The sequence below is a fragment of the Meles meles genome, chromosome 6 (assembly GCF_922984935.1).
Source record: "Meles meles chromosome 6, mMelMel3.1 paternal haplotype, whole genome shotgun sequence".
Taxonomy (NCBI): domain Eukaryota; kingdom Metazoa; phylum Chordata; class Mammalia; order Carnivora; family Mustelidae; genus Meles; species Meles meles.
This window is the reverse complement of record NC_060071.1, coordinates 132,945,913-132,972,209: the sequence shown is the minus strand read 5'-3', so window position 1 is coordinate 132,972,209 and position 26,297 is coordinate 132,945,913. Positions and strand designations below refer to the sequence as shown.

Below are 26,297 nucleotides of genomic sequence, written 5' to 3'. Positions count from 1 at the left end.
CCCCTGGGTTCACATTCTTTCATTTTAAATACTTTAGACCGAGGGTGTCGTCCCTCTCTTCCTGGGAGCCCTGGAACAGGGCAGTTTTAATTTTCGTCAGTATCTGCTCCTATCTCCTCCATTACCACAGTCCTTTTCTTGGGAGGAAAAGGAGATGCACACCTCGCTATCAATAAGAAGACACAGCACCTTTTCTAGGATTTTTACTTCTGTGTTGGCAAAATTCCCCAGCTTGTGTCTCTGAACAGGGTTTTAATCACCTGGGCTGTAGTGCTCAGCACTGAAAGCTTTAAGAAGCTGCAGAAATGGTAGATTAGCCGCACTTAACAAAATAGAAAGTTTTCATTGTGTCATAAAAAGCCTTATTGATCTTGTCCAGGCTTTGACTCCAAGGCCTTTTAACAAGCCCCTCTGTCTAGACTTGCAGGCTAGAGCCATGGTGCTAACAAAGGAGGAACCCGGCTGGGCTGCTGGCTGCAGGGGGAGGCCGAAGGCATGGGCACAGATTCAGGTTTCTCTGTGGGGATCTTCTTAAAGAACTAGGATGGTTGTATTCTGCCATGGAGGCTTGCGTAGGTCTACTGTGGCATACCCTGAACTCCCCTGGGTCGCGTCTGGGCACTTGACGTTGAGTGATCCCTCAGTAACAAATCCAGGTGTTCTCTGTTCCTTGGCTCCTGCCAGCATTTCCTCCCTTTGTCCTTAGGAAGCTGACTGAACTCTGTCTTGTCGGTGCACTGAGCAGTGGGTTTCTGGGAATGTGGAAGGCAGCCAGGCAGTAGGAGGAACTGGTGACGTTCGAGTCACTGACCAGTTCAGCTGCATTTCAGTTCAGTTCCACGTGTCTTTATTTAATACATTCGGGGGTATGTGGGAGATTTCAAAAACATGAAAAATGGGTGCTCGCAAGAGATGATTGAAGAGTTGACATCAACGTGTGAAATAAACAAAGAATCATCCAAGATTTATTGAGCCATTAGTTATTTCATCAGAATCATCTGCATGTAATAAAAAGCATGAAATATTTCAAATGTATAGTCCCTGTAGTAGAGGATATTATAAACATTGGTTTAGCTATTCTGCAGCTTGAACACATTTTAATGTTTTGCCATTTTTGCTTTATACCCTTTTTATAAAGGCTTAGTATTATTTCAGTACATCTCGGGTTCCATTTCTTCTCTCCTTCTCCAGAAGGAAACACTACCAGAAATTGATTATGGATTGCTTCTGTGTTTTTCTCTTCTTGTTACATATGAACATGGCTGTAATATATAATGGTTAGTGATCACTGTATGTGCATGTGTGTGTGTGTGTGTGTGTGTGAGTTAGTGGAGGCGAAATTTATTGGCCACTGCCAATTTATGTTCAGTATTCTTTATGTATTCTGGGATAAGTGAAGGAAGCATTAGGTAAAAATCTTTAACACTTTATACTTCCCTGTTGATTACCCAGATGAAGCTTGACAGTCTAGATCACCTTTCCTCTTCTAGGAACAGGAACTAGTTGAGCTCCTGAAATATCGGTAGGAAGTTTCACATGCTACCAAACTGTCTTGTTTTCTCTGGATACTTGAAGTTGGTTGGTTTCATCAACACGGTGACTTAGATAACTGCTGAGGCCAGAGGTCAATTAGAGCATCTTCTTCTGATGCCAACATGATGATTGGTTATGGTGGGTTCTTGTTTTCATCTTGGGTGAAAGCGATTTGGCAGAAATAAATATTTTGAAAGTCCATATGGGTTTTAAAACCCACGTTGATTGCTTCAAAATATCTTTCTTTCTTTCTTTCTTTCTTTTTTTTTAAAAGACAGAGTGAGCAGGAGGGGAGGGGTAGAGGAGTGGGAGAGAGAGAGAATCTTAAACAGAATCTCTGCTGAGTGTGGAGTCCATCACAATACTTGATCTCAAGACCCTGAGATCATGACCTGAGACAAAATCAAGAGTCAGACACTTAACTGACTGAGCCACCCAGGTGCTCGGCTTCTAAATATCTTAATATTTGAGTGAGTTTTCCCAAATTCTGTAAACCTTTCATGACTTTACTATTCCTTTCTGAACACTATGTGTGGATACAATGAGTATCTAATTTGGGGAGCGGTTAGGGTCAATATATGTGCCAGTGTAAGAAGAAAAGTCATTTCCGATGATCTGCTTCCTGCTCTAGAATCACAGTGGGTATTTCTCATTGTTGTTAATTCTGTTTGTGTCAGAACTACAGTCTTCCATCCTTTCTTCTCCAGCTTTTATCCCTACTAATATTTTTAAAGGTTTTATTTGAGAGCGAGAGAGAGAGCGAGCAAGAGAGCGCATAAGTAGGGGAGAGGCAGATGGAGACAGAGAGGCAAACTCTCTGCTGAGCTCAGGGAGCCCGACATGGGGCTCAATCCCAGGACCCTGGGTTAGTGACCTGAGCCAAAGGCAGAGGCTTAACCAACTATGCCACCCAGGCACCCCATCCCTACTAATTTTTTTTTTTTTCGTCCTCATCAAGTCCATGGACTATAGTCTCACAGAGAGGCATTTGGGGCTCTAGTACACTTGCCCTAGTTATTGTGTAACTTTGAAAAAGAAGAGGGTTGAAAAGAAAACATAAACATTTCGATTATTCTTTTGGACTGGTCCAAGGGGGTATGTCGATTTGTGAGTGTGTGTATTTTCTGTAATTTTTTATTCAAAAACGTCAAACCTCAATCTAACATTTGTCTCCAGGGGAGCAACCGGGGTTAAATTCTTCTCCATTAGAATCACCTGTATCCTCCATGCAACTTCAAGAAATGTATCTTAGTAAACACTGTGGTATAAGCTGGCTTTAAAGTCATTGCTAGAATTGATGTTTGCTGGTCATTGACCTTGTGTGGTTCCAGATGTGTCAGTTATTTTCCTAGACTGAAAGCAGTCCAAGGGTTTGTTGTCTGGGGTGACAACCATAACATTCTGACTCCATTGAGGAACAGACAGAAGAGCCAAATTGGAGGTCAGGTCAGGGATCCAGATACTAGTTTTCTTGCTGGTAGAGCTGTGTTAGAGAATGTGACTTTGATCTGCAGCCAAATTGGGCTCCTTTGTAATTTCACCCCTGGGTTAAACTCAACCACTTAGGCCTAAGGAGAAGAGCTAGAAAAACCCAGGTCTCCTTCTGTAGGGGCAGAGTCCACTCTGACAGGTCTGCTGCATGGGAGAACCTAGAGGAGAACTCAGTCCTTGGAGGAAGGGCAGATCTGCAGGAGAGAGAAAGACAGGACACATAAGAAGAGTGAGCACCTAATTAAGAAATATGGACCTGTGGGTGTCAGACCCTTACTGTGCCACCAAGCAGATGAACCACTTCTATCATTGGAGGAATGAAGGAGAGAAGATCCGAGTGTTACTGCAAAACCATTCTGTTCTGGAGAATGGGGAGGGAATGTTTTTGTGGAGTTGAAGGGACAGGGTCATGGAGTTCCCTCTATAAAATAGAATGTACTGTTTGTGTTCAATCCATGTGTGATTGACCCAAAATGAAACTAAAAGGCTGTGGTGGAAGAAACATTAAGTATAGTTTGACTCCTATAGATGAGGTGGTTAAGTGAAAATAAAATGTATAGCATTTACATTAATTGTTATTTTTAATTGTGTTATGTTAGTCACCATATAGTACATCATTAGTGTTTGATGAGTGTTCTAAGGTTGATCATTTATGTGTAATACCCAGTGCTCCATGCAATCCATGCCCTCCTTAATACCCACCACCAGGCTCACCCATCCCCCTCATCCCCCTCCCTTCTAAAACCCTTAGTTTGTTTCTTAGAATTCACAGTCTCTCATGGTTTGTCTCCCCCTCTGATACCCCCCCATCTTCACTTTTCCTTTCCTTCTCCTAATGTCCTCCATGCTATTCCTTATGTTCCACAAGTAAGTGAAACCATATGATAATTGACTTCTCTGCTTGACTTATTTCACTCAGTATAATCTCCTCCAGAGCCGTCCATGTTGATGAAAAATTGGGTCTTCATCCTTTCTGATAGCTGTGTAATATTCCACATCTTCTTTATCCACTCGTCTGTTGAAAGGCATCTTGGCTCTTTGTGGCTATTGTGGACATTGCTGTTATGAACATTGGGGTGCATATGGCCCTTCTTTTCACTACATCTGTATCTTTGGGGTAAATACCCAGTAGTGCAATTACCAGGTCATAGGGTAGCTCTGTTTTTAATTTTTTTGAGGAATCTCCACACTGTTTTCCAAAGTGGTTGCACCAACTTTCATTCCCACCAATAGTGTAAGAAGATACACCAGTTATTTTCAGTGGGTAGGTGGCCATTTGCAGCACAACTACCTCAGGCCAAGGTTTCTTGGCAATATACATTCTACTTTGGAGATGTCTTTTGGATCCCTCTTTATCACTCTAGCAATGTGTCCACCCCAGTCAATACAAGGTAGGCATAGTTGTGCCACACCCAAGCATCAGTTTTCCTCTCCTCTGTAGACCCTCCATCTCCAAGACCTCAGGAAAAGGTAGATCAGTCTCCAGCCTCATCCCAAGCTTGCACTCATGCGCCCGTTACTCTGCCCATTACACATTGAACTTCTCACTGTTCCACTAACACCCTGTGCTTTTCTAGCGACTATACCAGTGAATTCGGTATTTCTTCTAACTAGAGTTTCATCCCTCTTTTGTATGGTGAACTCTTACTCATATTTCAAGACACAGCTTAAGTTTGACCTCCTGTGTGGCGTCTTCCCTAACACTCAGGGTCATTTATCCCTTCTGCATAACAGTATCACCAAAGAAAGAGTTACTGTACTGAATTGTAATTACTTGTTTGCACATGCATTCTTACCACTGCCGCCAACAGCCAACAAGTCTGTGCCTGGGATCTGGGCCATGGACTTTATCTGATTGGTGTTTCACAGCAACTCTATGAAATATGTACTCCGGTGATTCCCATTTTGTAGAGCGGGAAACTGAGGGAGAGAGAATAAGGGTTAAGGGATGAGCTAAGATTTCACAGGATTAGGTAAGTGCCAGAAGAGGTCTATCCAAGTCAAAGTCTTCATCATTACCCTCCTTGAGTCCTTGAGTCTGAAGTCCCACTCTACCCTGGGCAGTGGGAGGGTGCCCTGTTTCACGTGAGTCTAGGCCAGGGCCTGGCACTTAGCGGGCATTCGAGTTGTTTTAGCTTTACCATTTCTCTTCTTCGGTACAGTATCAGCTAATTATTCCTATTCACAGGGTTGCTGTGTGGCTGGATTGCCGTCAGCACTGGGTACATCGTGGTGTGTAGCAGGCACCTGTAAATCCTCATTCCTTAAATGAACAGAAAATTTACCTTTTATTGTAATGCAATCAAGAGAAATGCCGTCTTCAGGATGCCATTAGCTTTCTAGTGATTTCAGTGAAGCGTGATTTTCCAGGCCATTCTTCTGTGGACTGAGGCAGCTTCCCTCGCCAGGATACTAGCTGTTTATTTTCCAAGTGACAACTTGATTTACTGTTTTCCTTCTCATCACTTTCAAGAAGCATCTGCAGGCTAGCGAGTGACCCAGGCAGTGTGGAAAAGTCCATTTATTTCTCTCTTGCATCTTTCCTACAGAGAGTCTGAGGATAAGGGTTGGAAATGGCTCCGGGAGGTCAGATTTCCTGTGTGTTTTCTTTTGTAGTGCGGAATTGCTCATAGCGACACAATTTGCTATCTGCTAGTACACTCTGCTTTTGAAATACCTGTGTGATGGGATGTGGCAGGTAAAGGATTCATCGTTTCCCCTTGGGGGATGGCTCTGCACTTTGATCTATCTGAATGCTTTGTTTGGCCCTAAAATACACTGTAAGGGAAAGGGGACAGCAAGAACCAGGAGGACACTTACTTGTACAGTTTTTTGTTTTTCTTATTCCGCATGTCCCTCCTCCAGTTCTAGCAGGAATTCCCATTAGGTGATGTGTAATAGGATTCACTCTAGTAAAACAATTTCTCTTTTTCCCTGTTTTTGCAAATATGATGATCTCACAGCCCAACCGCTAACTTGGAGGTCTGCCCACAGATCCCTTAGAGGTGGGAGTTCTTGTTCTGGATGTTGAATTCTTGGCAGGTTGCATGGAAAGGGAACAGAATCATGCAAGAACAAACTCACCTTTGCCTTATACCGTGTTCCTTCGCCAGCAAACTACCCAGTGGCTGTGTCCGCTCCAGGCACCTTTCCGAATTGAGTGCATATGCAGCGTCCCAAATTCTGGAACTGGGGACTTTACTATGAGTTCATTTCTGCTTTGTGTACCCCCTGCCAAGGCTGCTTTTGTCACCATCAAGACTCTCTCTTTTTTTGCCTGGGAAGCAGTGTCCAGAAGAGGTGGATGATATGTCATTTTATAGTTGGAGAACCTGAAGCTTGTCACAGCGGCTGCCCCACCAGAGGATGGGCTGCTGTGTGTGTGCATCTGGGGAAAGGCATCAGCAGGCTAGCCCCAGGACCACAGGCCATCCCTTGTTCTGGTAGGGAGGGCGGCAGCAGCCCTTGTCTGCTGGTGCCCCCTGAGCTCCAGGGTGGACCTGGCCAGGGTAACTGACAAGGGTCATCTTAGCCTGGGTGCCACACTCACTGCTGCATGGAGGCCAGCTGAAGGACAAAGGATTCAGAGCTGAACGCGGTTTTGCTTGTATCTCTGAGGTGCAGCCTCAGGCAGCTGGTTTCCGTACTCCCTTTCTGGAGCATAGCAGGTGTTCTGTTCAGGGCCAGTTGTTACAACCCCTCCAGAGGGGTTGGCATTTTCATCGGCTCTTCTAAGTGGTGTCTAAAAATTCCATTCCCAAGGTCCTCTGATGGAGGTGAAGAGTGTGATCTTCCCAGTTTGGCTTTCTCTAGTCTGCTGCTAGAGAATTCTGGGCTGAAGCCAGCCCTCCTCTCCATTCCTCTGCTTAGGCTCCTGCTGCCTGAGAGGGCTCCTTCTGTCATTGGTAGTGGTTTCTCCTTTTGACCCATTGAACTTCTTGCAGTTGTAGGAACAGATGGGGGTTGGGGGGCACTAGGTACCTGCTCAAGAGTTTGAGTTCCTGGCCAGGTGGTCCTATGACATCGTAGCAAACACAATGCAGCGGGAATCAGGGGACTAAGGTTTTGGAACTGGTCTGACTGCTTTTCAGGGTCTCGGATAACCCATCTATGTGACTCCAGTTCCTCCCATTGGCATAATCCTAGCAAAGTGGCCTTTTGGAGCATTGAGAGACACAAATAACAACTAAGAAAGGATGTGACTCCAGTTCCTCCCATTGGCATAATCCTAGCAAAGTGGCCTTGTGGAGCATTGAGAGACACAAATAACAACTAAGAAAGGATTTGGAAATATATGGCATTTAAGAAACTGCACTGTATTTGCAAATGGACCTAGAATCCTCCTTTACCCACGCCTGCCATGTTCTCCCTTGAGGCCTTTCATGTCTAACGTTCTATCATTGTCCATCAGTCTTTACCTCTCGTCCTTGGTTTTCCATGGCTGCATTTAGATCCTAAGTGTGCAGACTCTGGCTTCCTCCTGTGGTCTGTGGTTTGCCAGCACCTCTGTCTCTCGGTTTTCTGTGCTGTCTCTCCTAAGAACCGTGGGCTTCCATTATTGCCCAGCAAAAGGCAAACCTTCCTTGGGAAGGGTATCAACATCCAGGTTGAACCAGTCTGGGCACCCCCAGGAAAGTAGTTCAAATATGTTCTCAACCTTTTCTTTTTTAATCTTATTTATTAATTGTGAGTGAGCAAGAGAGAGAGCAGGAACAGGGGGAAGGGCAGAGGGAGAGGGACAAGCAGACTCAGAGCTGAGTATGGAGCCTGATGTAGGGCTCTCTCTCACACCCCTGAGGTCATAACCTGAGCCAGAATCAAGAGTCAGATACTTAACTGGCTGAGCCACTCAGGTGCCCTGTCCTCATCTTTCAATGGGGCTCTCTGCCTTCAGTTCGCTCTTCTTTTCAGTTCACTCTCAACCCAACATTAGTTGAGTTGCAAAATTTTTTTAGAAGATTATGTGAATTTTTAAAAATACAAATCAGACCCCATCCATCCTTTCAGTGAAATTGCACAGTGGCTCCTCATAACCTTCAGAATAAAGCCCGAATTTCTTGATCTCAAAGCCCGAGACATCACGCTCTCAGAAACCACAGACCCAATTAAACAGTGATAGGCATTTCTCCACACTTCTTAGATTGCATGGTAAAAACATATTACACTGAATATTTTAATCTGCTTTGCAATTTCTCAGAGAAATGGAGATATTATTATATAAATCACTAGCTGGATGTTTTTTGGGGGGGAGAGAGTGGAAAATAGAATTGAATAAATGCTTGTGAATGCTATTTATATATAGTACTTGGATTAACAAGCCTTTTGAAAGATCCGTACTTTACATATCTTATACAAACTGATTTAAAATCTTGGGTTATACGCATCTAGATTGCATCTCGTGTTTAATCAGTTGGACACTTACAAATAATGGGGAAATGATTTGTTGTCCTATGGTTGCACTTTGCTTTCCGTGCAGCGAGAATAACATTTTTATTTTAACACTTATGCAATTGATTGTAAACTTTGGGGTAATATAATTTAACGGGGTCTAAACAGTCCATCAGCCATGCCCATGTGTGCCCTCTTGCCAAGCTGGAGCTTTCTGCTAAGCTGTTGTGTACTCTGTTACATAATCCCCTGCGTCCATTGTCTCTACCTGTTTAGCCTGAATACATACAAGGTGACTGCATTGTCTCTTTGACCTCTTTCCCGGTGTAAACACTAAATAAAGGAAACAAATTTGGGGCAATATTACATATTTCTAATGGAGAGTTTGGAGAATTGGATGAGCTTAGAAATGTGTGTGTCGCTGTTTAGTTTTGTGCCTTTCAGTTATGTTCATTGTCAGTTGAGTATGGTTTTCAAGGTGATAAGACAGTGCTTACACTTTGGCTCCTGGAAGGAAATTAAGAAAGGCTGGCATCTTAGGAGAAATCAGTTGTGAGACTATGCAAAGGAATGCTTTCTTCAAGGTTCTCACTCCTTCTTCCATGCCCCTCATTTGCTCTTTTGAAGACCGGGTCATGCACTGTCACCGCATCTCCTCTCCACACAGTCAGGAGGAAGGTGTCCCATGCATTAAAAATGTTACAATTTGGCTTATCTAGAATATGACTCAGAGAGTAGCTTTCAGGTGTCTCTTACATGTTGACATGTGGAGGAGATAAGAGCATCTGGGGTGATGCTGCTCTTGGTAGCCTCCTCCAGCCTAGGGAAGAGGCAACCTGGGAAAATTCATCATTGAATGAAGAGATAGGGAAGGTTGTGTGTGGTTACAGCATTTTCCTTAGATTACTTGCAAAGGGACATGCTCAGCTACATAAAATCTTTGTTGGTAAATTTGCATGGGGATTAGCATAAATATGCATCTGATTTACATAGACGATTTCTCACATTGGTTTTATTTCTTATTTATTTATTGATATTCTCTTCTCTACAATGATGTCATTTTTCTTGTGTGGGCTCCACATAAAACAAATTCTATTGCTTTAAACACACCCAGCATCCAGGGAGGAAAGGGGAACATTATTTTGGTGAGTAATTAATATATGTAGGGTGGGGAGCTGGGGAGATAAATTTCTGGCTCAGTTTATCCAGGGTTTGGGATGATTTGTAAGTTAATGCGTGGCTCTGTGGAATCATTCGTACCCTGTAGTAAAGCAGGAACATTGGCACATCCAAAGTGATGGGTAAAAGAATATTGAGAGGGAAGTCCAGATAGGCAGTGGAAGTCCAGAGTAACACCAGCTGTGTGATCTTGGGCAACACTTATTTTTAGTTGTCAGTTTCATCCTTGTTAAAGGGGGGGGGGCATTAAATCAGATAAGCTCTAAAATCCCTTATAAGCTCCAAAGCTTATTATTTTTGCATCCTCCTTGGTTTAATTACATGACAAATATTAGGCACCATATAGCACATCAAATGGGATCTTGGAGCCTTACTGTTCTGTGTCCAACCTTTCCCCTTTGAAGGGTACTCCAGGATTAGTTCAAGCATCTCTTTAGAGGCACTCATTTCCTTGTTCATTTTTCTCAGTTCATTGGGCACATAAGGTCTAAATTAAATGTTTACAGAAGACACCTGTTACTATAGCACGTTACTGTAGACACTGAGGACAGGCATGGTAGTTGGCTCTGTGCACATTTCCATCCATAGGAGAAGAGTTTAAAGGTGATAACTCTGTTGGATTTGCCGTCTTTTACTCTAGGTCAAGCTCACCTCCTGGTCTACTGAACAGAGGCTCATCCAGTTGCATTTTCACAAAGCCATTTCTTCAGAAATGAGAGGAGAAATCATGACAACAGACAGGGCACTAGGGGGTTGGATAGATCTGTTTCAAACATAGAGATGGTATCAAATTGCTGCTCCATGATTTTATTTTTTTGGCTATTTTGGTAAAAAGCATCAGAGATAGGTTATGTGCCAAGTAGTACTTGCTACGCATATATATATATGTGTACACTCACACACACACACATATGCGACACTGTGGTCATTTATATGTGGACAGGACCCTTTTGCTTATACCAGTGTGTGTATTTATGTGTGTATGTGTGTGTGTGCACAGGTATGCAAACAAACAGAAATATGCGGGGAGACACCTGTCATTGAGACCCTCTGTAATACACAGGATAAGCCTGATCTTTACATCTCTGGAATAAGAAGTTGAGGTTCATGTTTTAAGGCTATCGTGATGCTATAATTGGTTTAATATTGTCCGTAGTGGGTGGTCATCTCTCCCAAATGATGAGTGATTCCTCTCCTATTCTTACTTAATCATGAGAATATATTTCTTTTACTTAAGTGACTTACTGCTGTGATGGTCAATAGGATCTAAGTTGAGGTGGAATTGACTTTGGTTACTAAGGCTGAAGTGTAATTCTAGAAGAGAAAGTAGAACTTGCTCAACCTTATTTTGTAGCCACCACTCTGTAACGGGGAGCTGCCTATCCAACCTTGTTCTGTTGCCCACTTCCTTTCATGATGAGGTGATTCACTAGCTTTTGGCCAACCCTGATGTGCTTGTAGTAGGCCACTCTTGGTCAGGCTGCCTGCCAGAGGGACAAATGAAAGTCCATATGCTGAGTTTTGAAATTATAAATTACATCAACAAATAATTAAACAAAACACATCATTCCTTTGATGAATATACCTAGGAAACTACCTGGTAAGCCAGGTACACACTTAGAATTTTTGGATTCTTCAGTGTTCTGCACTGGAGAATACTAGCACAAGGAGAACCAGGCCCTCTGGGTTTCAGCCTGTGGCCTGACCCCTTCCTCTTTCCACCTCTCTCTCCATTCTGTATCCACAAGGAGTTTGGTATAAATGCACATGGATGCCCATGTGGCCAGCTCTGTCTAACTCCCTGCAAATGGTCCCACCATTGCTAGTGGTTTCGAGGTATGCACACCAACGGCATGCTATGCTGTTGGAAAATGAGTCTGGGCAGAACCTTGCAGAAGCCCTGCAAACAGGCCTGGGGTTCCTTGGGTAGGAAATTAGAGGATCCCAGGGTATGGCCTTGGAAGAGAATATATACTCCAGTGGAATACTGTCTTAACTCTGGGTGTTCTTTAGGATGGTCCGACCAGGGACATCTAAATTAGGAGACCTCAGAGCAGAGATCCCTTTGAATTGAAAGGGAGCTATTGCCGTCTTGTCAAAGTATATCACCAAATTCCGTTCTCTCCCCTTTCCCTCTCATTCCACTGGGCTCAGGACTCTACCATGGAAACCAGAGTTAGCTGGATTGTTGAAGGATAGAAATCAGAGCCAGATCTTTCAGGGTAATTGATTTTTAGGTATTGGTCAATAAAAGGGTACGCAGAGCTGAAGAACCCTTTGTCAGTACTGTTAATTATCCATTCTACACCAGCTCTCGACAGCATTTAAAAGCCATCATTGAAGCAAAAGCAACGTCAACTTCACTCTACCATTTTGCATAAAATTTCCTTGGGTTTTTCTCGGGGAAAACGGGAAGGAAATGCAGCAAGCTTTTCTACACCATTGCGTTGGTCTTTTGGTCTTACCCCCTTGTGAAAGTAGATGGCTTCTCGGCAGTTGCTGTCTCTCCTGGTTTACTTGGTGCTTAGACACAGGTCTGGTAGAAGAGTTGGAGTGTGGACGGCAACTCCCTGGCAGGGAGGCACTGACCAGGCAGGCCATGTTCTCCTTGATATTTGCATGCACATGACTCATGCCAGTCAAGTGGTGACTGCTTTCCTCTTTCCTTTTCACGCAGCCCGGGAGGAGAATGTGGCCACTTTCCGAGGCTCCGAGTACCTGTGCTACGACTTGTCTCAGAACCCGATCCAGAGCAGCAGTGACGAAATCACCCTCTCCTTTAAGACCTGGCAGCGGAATGGGCTCATCCTGCACACGGGCAAGTCGGCCGACTATGTCAACCTGGCTCTGAAGGATGGCGCGGTCTCCTTGGTCATTAACCTGGGGTCCGGGGCCTTTGAGGCCATCGTGGAGCCAGTGAATGGAAAATTCAACGACAACGCCTGGCATGATGTCAAAGTCACGCGTAACCTCCGGCAGGTAATGGCTGTGGGGAGAGAGAGCCCGGAGGCTGCTCTAGGGCAGCTGGGGCGGAGGTTTGTGAAGCAGGTGCTGGGCGAGCTGGAGAGATATAGCTTTGGATTTGTCGAAGCCTAACATTCTCCCCGGTCTTTGCAGTTTCACAAGGAAAAATTATAAAAATATGTTTCTTCTCCTCCTTCAGTTCTCCACTTACGCTTGATTTTTTTTCTTTTCAGAGAAAAATTCAGTTGTGTAGATAATAAAAGTTATAAATACTTTCCTTTTATTCTGCTTTCCTTCTTATCATTTTCTTAATTATGTTTGAATCTTGTATTATTGTCAGATCAAATTAGGGATGTCGTTTTATTTCTCTAGCTTGCTAGATTTTCCTCATTTTTTGAATATATGTTTTTCTTTTTCATTAAGTTAGCCATTGCCATGATGTCATGACTTTAATTCCTTCCAGGAAAGAGTCTTCCTTTTTCTCATCCTTTTAATTTACCACCCCTCCCCTGCTTTCATTTTTATTTTCCTGTTGTTATGATAACGTATAGAATTAGCTGGAATCTTTCTGAATTCCTCTGTTTCTCTGTTCCTTGGTGCGGTGGTCCTACTTTATTGCCCTGGTCTCTACCTCTAAGGCTCTTCAGTTGACTGGGAGGCCTGGAAAGTGGAAGGACCCAAATAAAAAAGTCAACTTTGGAGCAGCCTTTCCTGGTTCTGTTCCGGCATGAGAATTCCCATCGCTTGCCGATTCTAAGCAGGCAACTACGTCAGGTGACAACGCTCTCAGAAAGCCTTAGCCAAGTGACATTGTTTTCAGTCTCATAATGAATAGTAATAGTCACAACAGTAATAATAGTAACACCGCACCAGCCCACATCAATGAAGAAGAAAAGCATTTCCTATAAAAGTCAAGGTCGGTGCTGATGCCGCTTTCCGGGTGCTATTTGCAGTTAGTTTTTCTCCTTGTGATTTTTGTCATTAAACCCAGTTAGACAGGGTTCATCCTTTATTAATCAGAAAACATTATGCAGATTTCCAGAGTGCTTATCAGATTTTCTTCTGCAATGATTGATTTAATGCTTTCTAATGTAAATGTGAGAGCTGAAGAATGGACAGGTATTTGCATATGTTTTCTGATTCATAAAAGGGCGACTCCTTAGCATTACTAAGTGAACAGAGAAGTTTCACAAGGCACTAGGAACACACAATATTCAAAGCACCCATTGTAATGCTTAAGTATGCTGAGGAAGCTGCCTGGTTGGGAGATTCTCTCCTACCTATGGTGAAGTTACCAAATCACACAAGTCTTGGAGCCTCCAGTCATCTTAATACCTATGGACTGGACGGTTTTGAATCATTATTCTGTTTTTCCTCCAAGGCCAAATGATCCAGTTGCTAATGTTTTCTTTAATAATCCCCCATCCACACTTAACTCAGCTCAGCTCAGTGGTTAGGAGGTCCCAAGTCGAATTTCCATTTGCTAACATGTAAGGGCGCGGTGTGTTTGAGTTGCAGAGACTAGACCCAAAAGGAAAATATGACGTCTTGCCAGTTTTGACTGGTAGGTGCACAGTACTGCCCTTTAGACTTTAGTCAGTGGTGGGGGGAGCAGGGTCAGGCTGTGATGCTCGCCAACCAGTCTGTTTCTCTGCTTCTCTCCCACTGTGTACACTTTCTTGCCTTTCTAGAACAATTCCAATTAGCTGGAGAAAGGCTTACTTTTATTTCTACTAAAACACTTTTCTAAAATAGAGTTGGGCCCCAGTTCCATCTTTTAAACTGGGTGGGGGATAAACGAAACCCCAGTTCCATCCTTTAAACTAGGTGGGGGATAAACAAAACCATTCTTCAAACATTGGGTGTGCTGTTTTGGTCAGAGCAAGCAGAGAAGAGCAACCCTGGAGGGTTTCTCTTCTAAGTTCTAAGACCCAGCTCCCTCAGTGTCCTTGGACAAATCACACCACAGTTTCATTTGTGAAATGGTGATTACAATCCTCCCTAGCCATGTGTGGTGGCTAAATATGCAAAGCACCTTATGTTCCAGAAGGATTATGAGCTCCTCCATGGTCTGGGTGCTAGACTCACTGTGACATGTGCACGATTTATAAGCTGAGTGTCCTGTTGTGAAGGTGACTGTGTCGGTTACCAACAATGCTGCTAAGCAAAGCTCTCCGTTCTGGACAAGGTGACAGAGGCCCAAGCGTGTTGGGGGACATTTCTTGGCAGAGGGAATATGAATCTCATAGACAAAGTATCCCTTAAATGGGTCTTCATTGAAATCCCCACTGACTTTTGCACCTACATGCAGTTTATTGAAAGAGAAGGAAATCTCCGAAAAGCAGAGTTGATTTTGCAAATGTAATCCTTTCTGTGCTGAATCACCTAAGATTATTATTTTGGCCATTAAAAATACATTTGTAACATCTTCTTTAGTTCTGTAGGAGACATTTGAAGGGGTTGGAAGCCCCTGTCTATTTCAATTAAACTGTAAATTGCTTCATAAATATTTGATAACGAGCTTATGACTGTCTCATCTACTTTTTTGGTAAGGTCGAATGGTTTCGGTGGCAAATACTCATCTGAGAATGCTTACTTGGAGTTTCCTGGAATATTCATTACTAAATGGAGCAGAACTTGGTCCATTCCTTCCTTCTTGGTCATCTAGTTTTGGTTCTACCTTTGAGTCAAGTCAGGACCAAGGCTAGCTACTTTCCCAGTGGTTCTGATTAAAGGAAGGAATGTGAATTGTCTGTTCCAAACTGTCCCTGGGATAAGGGACCAAGGTAGTGATGCGTTTCTCTGGGTTTGTTTTTGGTCTTGTTTTAAAACCCGTGACCTTGAGCATGGCCCTTATGTGAGTTGCTTTACCTCTAGTGCCACTTTAGTGAAACCACAAACACAAAACTGGGGTTACCAGTCTTCCAGCCACCCAGCCTCCCAGCTCAGGGTGTGTTGGCCATTTAGTATTTGAAAATAATCAGAAGAGACAAATCACAGGACTTCTGTAATCATGTTTAATCTGCCAGTCTTCTCTATTACACATACAAGAAATTGCTTAAAAGCTTGAAAGACACTTGCTAAAGGGGAATGGGGAGAGAGCGATTCCAACGGGCAGCATTCTGGCAAAAGAAAACAAAATAATAACTACATGGGAAATAAAGAAGACTTCCAACTATTTTGATGCATGCGGACAACACAGTTATTGTCGACCAAGAGGAAAGCAAAGAGAAGAGTGCCCCCCCTCCTGCCGCACACATCCACACAAAATCAAAGGAGTCATCGATCTTTAATCACCTGTGGAAACCCAGAATGAGCTACATCATGTCGCCTTCCGATGCTAGAGGCGACCCGTACATGCTTCACGTTTGTTGTGGTGGTGGTTGTTCTATTGAAGATCATAATCATCGATGCATGTAGTCAGAGTCAGATATTGGGGAAAAAAAAGTCCCCAGAATATTGGTATTTTAGTTCTGTCTACATGTGAAATGATAAACTTTAGGGGTGTTTTCTTTCAGGATAGGTGGGCTGTGTATGTGCTAGAGGGTGGGAAGGGAAAATGGTGTTCATTCAGAAGAGCCTTTGGAAAGTAAGTATGATGCTAACTCTAACTGGGGTGAGGTCCAGTCTGAGCGGTCCTGGGAAGAAGGGGGAGTTCAATGACAGGGTGGATTGCGGCTCCTTCTCTGGCTCTGCCCTGGCTGCCAAGGTTTTCCATAGAGTCCTGGTCTCATTGTCTTCCCCACTCTCTTTTTCTGTGTCGGGTGCCTTTTTTTTGAAAAACTAACACAAGATCATTCATGCAATGTGTCATTTTACTAACCGACTAATGTACTAACACCCTAACGACTCATCTTTGTTTTTAGTTTTTTTAATTAACAATCGTTCTGTTCACAATTTTTAATTTCCTTTCTTCCCCCTTTTCCGCAAAGCACTCAGGCATCGGACACGCTATGGTAAACAAACTACATTGTCTGGTAGATATCATTCTTATTGTCTCTTTTTTTGGGTTTGCCGTGTGTTGCCCCCCTTTTCCTTCCCAAACCCCCCTTTGATTCTCCTTAGACTCCTTTCTTCTTCTTTTAAATTTTTTTTTGTTGGATTAAATGCAAGCCTTTCTTTTTTGTTAAAAGAGGAAAAATAAAAATGGAAGGGTAACGTGCCTGTCCTGGAAATGGTATTTGGAGGAGTTTGGTTGAGACAGTTTCCTTTTCTCCAGTTTGTCTCTTTTTTTTTACCCCCCCAAAAAATGTCTTTTTCAAGAAAGATTCCCCGTTTAGCTAAATTTGTTTTGTTTTGTTTCCTTCTTTTGCAACTTCCAAGTTACAGACTAGGGACAGCAGGATTTCTATTGAGGACTTTCTTCTCTCTATGTCCCCCTGTCCCCTCTCACTCTTCCTCCTCGTTCTTCCCTCCTCCCCACTCCTGAAGCCCATTTTTCTTTCCCTTTGGTGTGGCCACGGCTGCCACAGGTGATCTGGGGAGGAAAGTACTCGACTTCCTCTATTCTGCCTTTCCCGGCTTTCACCTTACTCCCCACCGTGGCTGAAGGGAGCTCGGCCAGTGTGTTCTCCGTACAGACTCTGCATGGCATGTTCCTGTCTTGTGAATTTCCCCATGGGCATCAGAGTGTGTTCCCCATTTCCTCCTCATTACTAACAACCTGTCGATCATCAGCCCAGTTCCATGCTCTTCTCTCTCTCCATTTTTGTCTCCGCTCTTCATTCTCCTCTCATCCTTCATATATTTTGGGGTTGGGTTTGGACTTTTTCTTTTCTTTTCTTTTTCTTTTTTTTTTTTTTTTTTTTTTTAGTGAGGGAGGTGGCAGGCAGGGGAGAGACAACCCTTTAGTTAGTTTTGAGTGGTTTTATTTTGTTTTTGTTTTTGATTGTTTGATTTTACTTCCATCTTGTGTTCCACTTTGTTCAGCGCATGTTAAGTGTGAAGTGGATTTTGATTCTTCCCTTTGGTTTTCCTCACCTCTGCCCACTTCCCCGCCCTTTCTCTTCCACCTTTTCTCTTGGCTTCTGGTAGTTTTCGCATGGGTGTGTCAGCGTATGGTGTGTGCACGCTTTGAGGTCCCATCTTTTCTCTCTGCCCTCTGCTCCTTTCATGGATGTTGGGCGTGTGGGTGCTATTTTTTCCCTGTGGGCATTATTATTATTATTTTTATTTCGGTCATTATGCCTCATATTCCTTTCTTTTTGTTAGAGTTGCCTTTTTGGTTTGGGTCATTTCTTCTCTTGGTGGTGGTGATGGCAGGGAAGGGAGGGCAGGGGTTGGAGTCCTGGGGTAGTTCATGGCATGTACCATCCATGACATATCTGAAACGAGACCCTTCTCCCTCCCTCCCCGAATGCATGTTTGTCAGCGTGGTGTGAGCCCCCAAAGAAACTAATAAAAAAAGAAAAGGAAAAGAAAAAAGAAAAAAAAAACCATCCACCACCAAAGACCAACCCTAACAAACCCCATTGTCCAATGTCTCCTTTGCTGTTTCTCACTACCACCATAAGTAACTATCATTCCAAAAATAAACAATCATTTTACTAATGAACTGAGACAAGTGATGTCGTCTGAGGATGGTTCCATTTTCTAGCCTGACTGAGTAAAGAGTGCAGTGGGTAGAGCAAGTTCTTGACAATTCCCCCGAAGTCTCCTGGGAGTCTGCAGAGGAATGCTGGAGGCTTGGGTTGCAGGGAAGGCAGACCAGAAAATGGAACTTGGCTGCACATACCAAAATCAAACCAAATTAGAAAGACTACCTCACCAAAAATCTTAATGAAAGTGATGCCACAGGTAGGGGAAGCCACTGGATTTTGATAGGACCGTAAAGTCATTGTTGGGATTTTTTTTTGTCCCTATGTCCCTCCACCAGGTGACGATCTCTGTGGATGGCATCCTTACCACGACGGGCTACACTCAAGAGGACTACACCATGCTGGGCTCGGACGACTTCTTCTACGTGGGAGGAAGCCCAAGTACCGCTGACTTGCCAGGCTCACCTGTCAGCAACAACTTCATGGGCTGCCTTAAAGAGGTACCGGTCACATGCTCTCTTTAATTCGTTGACTGTCCCAAGAAAAAAATGAATTTCCAGTTCAGTGAAGGGCTCTGTCCTCTAATGCATCCTTTGAGGCCATAGGTTGTAGCAAAAAAGACTTTAGACTTGGAAGTGAGGTCCTAGATTCTGGTTCCCACTTAAGCTGATCGCATGACCTTGGTTTTGCCACTTACGTGGCTAGTGGTTCTGTTTCCTCATCTGCCCAACGGGGAATTGTATCTCACAGGTGGTGGTGCTTTATAAATTACATGAAATAACAGAGATGAAAGGATGCTGATAGGACAAGAACTACACCTTGTAAAGTTTGATTTCATACTTGACTTGCAAGTAGGGAAGCTCTGGCGAAAAGTAGCTCAAATTGTGATTGTGTGTCTTGTCTAAAGCATAACATATGTATTATTTTACCTTTGCCAAGCTTGGTGTTCCCAAGAGTCTCATTATCTGAGATGAAGGAAAATTTTCAGAACGTAACATTAAGGCCCAGAAGACTGATTTTTTCCTTTTCTTTTTTCTTTTTTTATCCCCGGAAAGCTAGCAGCTATGAGAAAGCAGTGGGGCTTTGCCATTACTCATTTATTACTATTGTAGCTGATGTGTTGAGACCTCTGTCTGAGAGCAGAGGAGCTTCAGTCAAGTGTAAGTTCTCTAAGGTCAATTGTTGAGGCAAAAAGAATCAAACTTGATTTGGTAGAATTCTTTCAGAAGACCGTGACATCAGAGCTGTGTACTGCACATTTTTGTTTAAGCTAAGCTAAGCCTGATTGCCTGAGATATCTATACCCCTTCCCTGGGGAAATTCCTTGAGAAACTAATAGTGTTCTTTCTTAGAGATAAAGATCCCTGGTGACATGTTATGAGACTCCTCTCAGGGCACATGTTTTATTCTGATTGTGGTTATTTGAATTCGTTGGACATCGGTTATCATATGGGATGGCATTGGACATGCACTCATTCACACCACTCGGCTGTGAGCTGTGTCAAGACAGGAATTGGGTCCATTATGCCCGGCACATAGTAGGTGCACGATAAATATTTCTGGAATGGATGCCTTTATCGAGTCATCACCGGGTACTGTGTTTGTATTGTAACTGAACGTAGCGGCTCTTTCCAAGCTGTGGTCTGTGTGTTTGAAGACTTTATAATCTAGGAAGGGAGATGAGATCTGGAGGTGAATAAGGACAGCTCAGGACACTGTGTGTTCAGTGCCATGGACTAAATGATCTGAATAGAATTAGAGGAAACAGATATATTTTGAGGGGAAGTCTATTTCGGAGAAGAACTGATACTTGAGCTGGGCCTTGTATGAGTTGAGAGGAAGGGGCAGGAAGGAGAGACATACAAAGGAGGGAGAAATCCAATCACAGCTCCATATTGCTCTTGATCTGAAGGACATATTAATGAAGTGAACTCTAGAAGGGCTTTCCTCTTTTTGCTGGAGTTAGCTAGCCTTCCGCTGGCTGCAGGGATGCTAGTGGTCATTCCTGATGGAATTGCAATGGACAGAGAGGCTTCTGCCCTGGGATTTACTCCCATTTGGATAGAATAAAGGTATAAACTGCTCAGCATCTAATGAACCCTGAAAGACACTTAAACAGTGTTAAATCACACACACTGGAATTGTACTCTTGTCAGAAAGAGATACACACATTCTGCTACCACGGACATGGCTCAGGGATGAATGAAGCATCGACTGCTGTGGAGGGCGCATGCATTTTTTTTTTTTTTTTGTAGTAAAACAGCCCTGAGTGTGGACAGGATTTCTCCTGGACAGGATCTAGGGGTGCCCTCTAGAGCTAATTTTCCCCTGCACAAAGTTTTATTGAACCATCTCTCAATTACATATTCTGAGACAAAGGGGCAATTTCCCAACTTCAAATGATCAGCCAGGAAGGATGCTCCTGAACATTTCGAAACAAACCTCATAAAAACACAGATATATCTCTGATGGCTCCATCCACACAAAACCTAAAGTAAATAAAATCTGTATGCACACACACACACACACACACACACACACACACAAACACACACACACTGCCCAGGTATAGAGAGCAGAAAGCTTCAAAAGCCTATACAAAGTATTACTTAACAGCTGAAAAGTCAAAGGCAGTTATGAAAAATGATGTCAATAACAGAAATAATTAGTTCATAGTAGTAAAAAATATATACATATCTAGCAGCATAAATCTGCCTTTAAACCCAGATCAAGTCAGAAAAAAGGAAGTCCAGCACATGCTAAGGGAAATTATAGGAAAATGAGAACCTCATTAACTTATACCCCCATCTCTCTTACATATGGTGTGGTGTTTTTATTTATTTGACAGAGAGAGATCACAAGTAGGCAGAGAGGCAGGCAGAGAGAGAGGAGGAAGCAGGCTCCCTGCGGAGCAGGGAGCCCGATGTGGGCCTGGATCCCAGGACCCTGAGATCATGGCCTGAGCCAAAGGCAGAGGCTTAACCCACTGAGACACCCAGGTGCCCATGCTGTGGTGTTTCTAAGGGATTTGGGAAGCTTTCTCCTCTGAGTGTCCTAAATAGATCACTTCGAGTCTCCTGTAGTCCTGGGATATTCTTTCTTTCTACTTAGTCCTTACAGTTCACGTTTTGTAGGGCATGTCTGGGAAATTCTCTTGTTCTTGGTATTTGTCTTTGATGATATAGTGAACGGTGAAAGCTTCCAGCTAGGTTGGGATTTCTCTCCTTGATAAGTCCCACACGCCCACTCTGACTACTTACCCTTAGAGCACTGTCCAGTTATTTCCTTGCCGTTTGTGGCTCTGTGTTGCCATGAGCTGAGCTGGGCACTTTGATGTATTATTTTCTTCAAAATGGGGGCACGGGAAAGGGAATTCAGAGTTTCTCCTCCAGATTGCAGGTATCCTTGTATGTGGTACAAAATAGGCTTTATCTCTGAAACTCCAGTTACTTTGTTCAAAAGTTAAGTTCTGGCTCCACTGTTGAGCAGAATGATTATGGATTTCGCCTGGTGCTCATGTCCTAGCTTCCTACTGCTGTAAAAGCTGCCACAAAGACTGTCCAAATTGTCCTCAGACTATCGTGGTTCTCCACACACCCTGGTTATCAGTACAAGATTTGTGTGCACTTGTACACTACCAGCTCAGCATCTTATTCCTTGTCGTGTTTCCACATTTTAAAAAAAAATTTTATTTATTTGACACAGAGAGAGAGAGAGAGAGAGAGAGAGTGAGCACCCAAGCAGGGGGCATGGCAGAAAGAGAGGGAGAAGCAGTCTCCCCTGCTGAGCAGGGAGCTTGACATGGGGCTCGATACCAAGACCCCGAGATCATGACCATAGACTAGGATAGACGTTTAACCGACTGAGCCACCATGAGTGTTCCATGTTTCAACGTGTGGGTCTTATTTTTGGTCTTGAGGGTTTCTAACTCCTAGAATGGTTCCTAGCATCTGGTAGGCTCTCAATAAACATTTGTTGAGTGAAATCACATGTTTGCAAATTGATTATGTTTACATATATAATCTTGTAAATAAACATGTTTATAAAATTAATAATTTAGATAAATGCTTCTAGGCACTATTAACCATGTGACTTTCCTGGGATCAGTAAAAAACATCTTGACATGGCAACCGCTGAGTCTTTCCGGAACTTTCTAGCTATCTGATCCAAGAGAAGCATTATCTGGAAAGGCTCGGCAAGGCTAGGAGGAGTGGGTTGGAACTTCCTCTAGGAAGAACAGAATTGAAAAGACTTTGACAGAGGTATCATTGTATAAAGAAAAGAATACTGGGTTTATAGTCAGAAAATCTGGGAATACCAGCTTTGTCACTTTCTCCATGGACTGGAATAAACCACTGATCCTATTTGAGTCTGTTTCCTCCCTAACATGGATATACTAGGACTTTTATTATGGTCTTACATGAAATCACATACACAAAAGTAAAAGACATGTGTATATTGCTATAAGGATTTTTATGAAGGATTATGTAATACCTTATAAACCGTTTATGAATACAATTATAACCATGCACTTATAAATATTAGCATGGTCAGTATCTCTACATACCTATATTAGCAAGTCACAATCAGGAGGGTAAAGCAGCTTTATTCTGAGATTTGCCCCATTAAAGTCCTTTCATTTTCTGAAGTGGAGAAATCCACCTCACCGGCCCTCAATCATTACCTAGTTTTGTTGCCTTCGGTCATGTGTTTGACCTTGGTCAGTCTCCATCTATTTAAAATGTGAGCTAACTCTGTGATGACAAAGGCCTCGTCTGCTCTCAGGTGCCTCCCCAGAACCTAGCAGAGTTCCTGGCATTAAAAAACAAAAAACAAAAAACAAAAACAACACTCAATAACTATGTCTGGAATAAATAAAAGAATGAATGAGCTAATGTCATGGAGCTCTACAATCTGGTGGAATTTATATCAACAGATAAATCCTAAAACCCTACAGGATACCAGGGAGTGTGCTAAGTAAGATACAAAGATGAATCAGACACAGTTCCCACCTTAGAGACCACACAGTTTGTGGGGGAGACAGATACGTGGAGATAATTTCAATAAAAGATGGTTAGTAGAAAGAGGCACTCACAAATGTAGTGAGGCTGTTGAGGAGAAGGACTCATATATTCTGGGGTTGAGGAAAGGTCTGTAGAGGAGCTATTGTGGGTCTCAAAGACAAACAGAAATGAATCTGGCAGAATGGAGGGAGTGGAGCTCTGGGACGATAGGGCAGCATGAAGAAAGTCACAGGCATAGGACTCACAGAAGTGTGTGGGTGAGGACCTCACACTTTGCTCATTTCAGGGTACAATTTATAAGATGAAGAATTTTGAAAACGTAGCTGCAAGGTTAAGTAGGGGCCAGGTCATAGAGAAGTTTGTCTCATACTCGACCCTTGGATTTTATTTTCTAGGTTAATAGGGAGCTATTGAAGGATCGTAAGTAATAGAATGACACAGTCAGGTTGGCATCTTATCCATCAGGTTTTAAATTACTTGAGAACTGAAGTTACTTCATCCACTACTTCCAACTGGTGTCTATTTTTGCCCTAGGAAGTTGGAGACCAGGGTTGGGAGGGTGGATCATTGACTATGGCCTTGGGCCTAGATAGTGCCTTTCAGAATCTTAAAATTTCTATAGGACAGGACTTCTTTCTGACTCCCGTTTCAGTTTCCAGTGCCCGTCACTGTCAGGATGTACATTTCTCCTTTCCTCTGACATTGGCTTTGCTGAGCTGTTATTGTTGGATGAATCCCAAGGTACCAGAGGAAAGCCAAGTCTGGGCTGAGGGGCATGGTAGTGTTTGTCAGATTCAGGACCAAGGAGAGGGAACTTCTTCAAGTATGCTCCTATCTTTCCTGTTGCTTGATTTGATTCTTTGCACACCAACCTCCTTTCTCCTCAGTCTGTTACTTCTCCCATAGTATGTTGGTTCTCCGTTTTCATCTCCCATTTTCCTAGGGAGGAGCTCAGTGCTGCTGAGGTGTCTGGGGCAGCCTGGTCTCTCTCACCTCTCTTTCCTCATGGAGTCTCTGATGGGGGAGGAGGGAGAAGCAGGAGAATCGGGAGCATTGAACACATATTTAAAGGAAAAAGGATTGGGTAGAACATCATTCTGCACATTACATCCCACATCCCTTTGTGATTATTAGCCATTTAAAACCGAATGGGATTTTGCAGCCAGAGATAGTCTCTGAACAGATGATTAATGGTTTAATCTGTAATAACTTTACATTTTATAGAACCCTGATAGGAGTCCACATCTGGTGAGCCAAGCTATTTAAGGCTGTGTTAATTCTGTTAATTGCTATACGTTTATTTGAATTGCTGGCACCTGCGGGCTTTGGGATAATGTGTTTGTTGTTGCCTTTTTTTTTTTTTTTTAATATACTCATTTTATCCCATCTCACTGTCTTTTGCTGCTGCTCTCTCTTACGCTATCACAGTTTTTCTTCTGGTTTTTCTTTCATGTTGTCCTTGCTTCTTCACTCATTATACTTTTTCTCCTTTCTCCCCTGTTTTCATTTTCTCTACTTCTATACCCTTCTACCTCTTCTGTTGGTTTACTTCCTGATTTCCTGATAAACCGTTCTTTTCATAATCAGGTAAATTAGGTCATGGCTTCAGGACTAAAAATCCCCTTTTTCCTGGCACTGAGAATACTGCATGGCCCCAGGGTGAGCAGAGACCAAGTGAGGGTTTTTGAGTCAGCATGGAAGATGAGAGGAGAAACACCAGTCCGTGTTTGAATCTTGTCTAGACTCACTCATTACCAGCTGTGATAGTAAGAGCAGGTCTTTTGAGTGCTCTTAGCCTCCATCTTTGCTTGGATAATAATACTTACTTCAGGCATTTTTATGTCAGGAGCAAATGGGATTAAGAAAATGGAGGTGCTTTATAAATTGTAAAGCACTGTGCAGATGTTCATGTTATTATTTGTTATTAAATGAAACCAAATTGATTAGATCTGGCAAGGAACCACAAACTGGCTCTTTGCTGGTTCTGCAATTTAAAAACTGCAGAAATTAAGAGACTCCAATGTGGTTTAACAGGAAGAGCAACTGAATTGGAACTTGGACTCCAGATCCAGTTCTGATGCTGATTAGAAAATCATATGGTCTCTTTGGACATCCCTGTCTTTATCTGTAAAGTAAGAGTGGTGATACCTGCTAAACCAAATGCACACTACTGTGGAGAACTTCTAATATAGAAATACAAGTTATTGCTTATTACGTTTTGGATAGCAAGGTAGGATTTATTTTCCTACTCTTGGGAAGGTGTGCAAAGGAGCACTTTGTAGGTTTGGGGGAAAGCGTGCTTTTACAGAAGGGAAGAACCAATACAAACAGGAGAAAACCAAGAAGGATAAGATTTCAACAAGGTAGAAAGAAGTGGAAACGTGAATCAGAGACTAGGAAATGGAAGCTGTGGCCGAAGAAGGAAAGAGGGAAACTTTCTCTCAGGAGCTGCCAATTGGGTTGACCATAGAGGCTGCCATTTTGGTGGGGTGTGGGGGGTTCGGTAAAAAAAGGATCAAATATTGGCAATGCTATATGCATTAGCTTAAGGATGCAGTTTTTGTAAAGCAAATAAATTGTTTCTTCTGGAAAAGAGATTACCTCTTAGATTATAAGGAACTGAAAGGGGTAGGAGAGAGCATAGCACTCTGTTACAGAGGAAGAGCTGCTGGGAATTGTGAAGAACAGGTTTATTTCACAGGTGGGGCAGGGCGTGAGTACTTAACCCAGGAAGGCTGTAAAAAAGCAATAGTATCAGGAGGGCTGAACCTTCAAGGATATTTGGTATTGCTGTGCTGTGACAAACAGAAAGTGGTTCTTTCATTAGTGCCAGAATAAAAATACTGAAATGTGGTTTGCTTTTAATAGTCAATGGGCGGTTGCTGGAGAATAGATATGGTGAGTTTTGTTTTTTTTTCTTATATGGGTCTCTATTGTTTCCTGCATGTTAACCTCATTTCTCGGAAGAGCATGAACACCAGACGCCTGACACGCAGGGTTAAACTGTGAGCCGAATTCTTGCTGCCCACTACGGAAGGAGACGCAGATTGTTACTCTGACGCTCCGCTGTCTCTTCAGGAAAAGTTTCAGTGCATGTGATGGGTTGGAACAATATAGGCATGTATTACAAAAGACGCTAAAAGAAAATGTAGAATTAGGGCGCCTGGGTGGTCAGTGGATT

The 26,297-nt window shown here is 43.0% G+C and overlaps 1 protein-coding gene across 26 annotated transcripts in view; it reads left to right on the top strand.

The window, feature by feature from the left end:
* Positions 1–26,297, top strand: part of NRXN3 (neurexin 3) — a 1,600,055-nt gene that overhangs the window by 454,288 nt on the left and 1,119,470 nt on the right. For 14 of the 26 annotated variants that reach the window (XM_046009334.1, XM_046009311.1, XM_046009316.1 and 11 more), the window contains 2 exons: positions 12,269–12,570; positions 18,431–18,592. In XM_046009334.1, coding sequence (XP_045865290.1) covers positions 12,269–12,570; positions 18,431–18,592 — 464 coding nt within the window. Of the gene's footprint in view, positions 1–12,268; positions 12,571–16,487; positions 16,512–18,430; positions 18,593–26,297 lie in introns of all 26 variants that reach the window. The other 12 variants (XM_046009328.1, XM_046009303.1, XM_046009305.1 and 9 more) reach the window with 1 other exon arrangement.